General features: G+C 57.9%; 1 protein-coding gene across 1 annotated transcript; it reads right to left on the bottom strand.

Moving 5' to 3' along the window:
- Positions 1–6: 6 nt before the first annotated feature.
- On the bottom strand, positions 7–2,898 carry NKX2-5 (NK2 homeobox 5). Its single transcript, XM_014947991.1, has 2 exons — positions 1,957–2,898; positions 7–1,217 (listed from the first exon to the last, which is right to left on the bottom strand). The coding sequence occupies exons 1-2, from the start codon at positions 2,246–2,248 to the stop codon at positions 610–612; spliced, it is 900 nt and encodes a 299-aa protein (XP_014803477.1). The 5' UTR covers positions 2,249–2,898; the 3' UTR covers positions 7–609.
- Between the last annotated feature and the right edge of the window lie 210 nt (positions 2,899–3,108).

Below are 3,108 nucleotides of genomic sequence, written 5' to 3' on the forward strand. Positions count from 1 at the left end.
CCCGGCCCGGTACCGGGCGCCTGCGGAGCGCAGCTGAGGCCGGCGTTAGCAGCCTCGCAAGGAGAGGTCTGGGGGCTGGCGAGATGCTGAACTGGCCGGAGAGCGGGGACCGCACGGGAAGTGCAAAAATATTACATGTGGATCTCAATAATAATTAGTATAGAGTAAAAATTGAAGAAGAAAAAAAGAGTTGTAGGGCTAGCTGTTGTTGGGAACAAGTCAAGCAAAATGACCGGCTGCTTTGTAGGAAGGAAGGAAGGGAATTACCGGGGCGAAGACCCCCGTAGAAGGGAGAGCGAGAGGGGCCGGGGCCGGGCGCACGGGTCGGGGGTGCGGGCAGCGCCGAGCCCCCCTGCGCGCTGCCCGCCCGGCCCGGCCCGGAGAGCAGGGATGGCACTGAATATTGAACAATTCCCCGCTGGAAATGGCCGCCACGCTCGTGAACCCCACCGGGATGCTGCATTGAACCGTCCTCATCCTCCCCCCGCAGCCTGGAAATGTCCCGAGACCGGCTCGCAGGCGCGGCCGAAGCCCCTCCATCCCCGGCCCCGCGGTCTCGCCGGTGGCCCTGGTCCACGAAGGGGAGTGGGCTGGGCGCGGGGGGCGGCTCTACCAGGCTCGGATCCCGTGCAACGTGGAGATCCCCGCGTTTCCCTGCGGGATGGGCGTCTGCACCGAATTCAAGTCCCCTACGCTGAAGTTCATGAAGTTGTTGCCGGCCGCCGAGGGCTGCATGGTCTGCATGGAGGGGTAGTTGCAGTTGTAGTTGGCGTTGCAGGCGGGGCTGTTGTAATTAGTGTACGCGGGGGAGGCGTTGTAGCTATAGGGGTTAATGCTGACATTGTACGGCGAACTGTAGGGAGAAGACTCCCCCAGGCAGGGCTTCCCATCGCGCACCAGCACCGGCACCGCTATCCGCCGGGGGGGAGGGATGCCCACCATTTCGAGGGTCTGATCCTGTCTCTGCCTTTTGCATTTATACCTTCGATTCTGGAACCAAATTTTCACCTGGGTGGAGGTGAGCTTTAGGACGTTCGCTAGATGGTCTCTCTCGGGAGCCGAGAGGTATTTCTGCTGCTTGAACCTTCTCTCCAGTTCGTAGACTTGGGCTTGAGAAAAGAGGACGCGAGGTTTCCTCCTTTTCCTCTGTCTGGGGCGCTCGGGATCTTCCAGGTCTCTTTTCTCCTGCTCCAGGCTCTTGTGCAGTGAACACAGTTCTGCGGCGAAACAAATGGGCAAAGGAAAAAGGGGGAGGAAAAAAAAAATGGGTAAAAATTTTAAATAAATAAATAAAGCAGCGTTCAATAAACCACATGCATCGTGAGTGAGCCCCGTGCCCCCGGCTCTGCCCCGGCCCCGCAGGCCGCCACGACGACCGGCTCCTGCGGCAGCGGGACCGGCTCTTTAAGTTCCTCTTTAGCAATTTTCTGCCGGTCTTTTTGTTTAGTTTGTTTGGAAACAAGGATGCTCCGTGCCCTGATCTGAGTCGCGGCCGCCTGTGCCACAGCGCGAATTTACCGCGGGGAGTTTTTGTACCCCGTTCGCTCAGCCCCGAGAATTAGAAATGGGATTTGTTGCCTAATTTCTGGAAAGACTCGAGGCCTCGCGTTATCATCCTGCACGTTTTGCCCGTCCCGTCGGGCAGCCAGCGCGGCCGCGGCCCTAGCCCCGCTCGGGGGAGCCCTGGTGGGGGTCTCCCGGGCCGGGCTCGGTGGGACGCGTCCCGCGGGGCCTGGGAGGGGATGAAGATGCTCTTCCTCCCCCAGGCCCCGAGGCCGGGCGCGGTGCCTTCCCCCGGCAGCCCCGCACCGTCCCCTCTTCCCCCGCCTCCCCGGGGGGGATCCCGAGAGCCCAGCCCCGGGCTGCGGGTCGCTTTTCCCCTGCCCTCCTTTTTTTTTTTTGTCTCAGCTCCCCCGGTGAGTCCCGGCCGGCCCCGCCGTTCCTCTCTGACTTTACCTTTCTTGTCCTTGGCGTCCTTGGCCGAGTCCATTTCCACGTAGCTTTTAACGTAGTAGGAGCCGGGGAAGGCGGCGGGGGTTTTGGCCGGGTGGGCGTCGGGCAGCTCGTCCCGCAGGTCGGGCAGGGCCGGGGGCTCGGCGCTGAACGCCTCCTGCTTGAAGGTGGCCAGCATGCAGGAGGGGGAGGACAGCGAGGAGAGCTCCATGGAAGCCAGGCCGCTCTGATGCTGTTCCAAGTTCAAAATATCCTTGACCGAGAAGGGTGTCGTTGTCACAGGGCTAGGAAACATTGCGGAGGAGAGCGGGGCAGCGGCCGGAGCCCAGGGTCATGGAAAAGCAGGTGAGGAGCAGCCAACCTGGAGCAGTGGTGGAGCGTGGGCTCACGGAGGGGGCACATAGCATTCCCGCGAGTAGCCTTGACTTGTGCACTGGAGGCAGGTAGGACCAGACCATAAGGGAAAGGAAGGAGGGACTAGGCAGTTTTTGGGTGACTTTAGCTTTCTATTGGCCAACATTGCAGTGATGGTATGAGAGATGCAAAGTTCCATGTCACCTAATATAGTAATACATCTCAAAAACATCCCCACTCATTTAAAGGGGCGGCACTGTATTTATCCAGCTTTTCCCCGCCGAGTTTGTTGATCCATTAAAAAAAAAAAAAATCCAGAATGGCCTAATGTGTACAGAGCCACTATCTGATGCTATCTATCATACAGTCAGATTAAATAAACAGGCCGGGAGGAAACCATCAACCAAATATGTGCTGATTTCATTTTTTTTTTTTTTTCTTTAAGCGAGGGAACGGAGGTTTCGTTTTTAGTATTCTGCAGTATCCGATCTCAGGAACTAGAAAACGGGAGTTCACTCTTGTGTGAAGCGCGCTCAAGGGGAAATCCGCTCTTAGGATTTATTCAGATATTCTCAAGCAGCGCAACGCTCGCAAAATCCAGCTGATGGGAGAGAGACCCTCACCAGCCCTTGCCTGGCTTTGGAGACAGAAATGCTGTTTGGGTCCCCCCCTCTCCCCCCCCTCTCTTTGTAAAGCTTTCGAACAAAACCAAACCCCCCCAAAAAGCACTGTCTGCAAGAAACGCGGGTTGGAGGCGCTGCAAAATATATAGTGGTTCTGGAGGGGCAAGAGAGGAACAAG

Source organism: Calidris pugnax, unplaced genomic scaffold (assembly GCF_001431845.1).
Source record: "Calidris pugnax isolate Ruff unplaced genomic scaffold, ASM143184v1 scaffold27, whole genome shotgun sequence".
Taxonomy (NCBI): Eukaryota; Metazoa; Chordata; class Aves; order Charadriiformes; family Scolopacidae; genus Calidris; species Calidris pugnax.

Bases quoted from the DNA above. Each gene is read 5' to 3' on its own strand.
- NKX2-5 (XM_014947991.1), bottom strand. From the start codon at position 2,248: ATGTTTCCTAGCCCTGTGACAACGACACCCTTCTCGGTCAAGGATATT. The intron at 1,218-1,956 runs GTAAAGTCAGAG...GTTTCGCCGCAG, and splicing joins GGACGCCAAGGACAAGAAAG to AACTGTGTTCACTGCACAAG.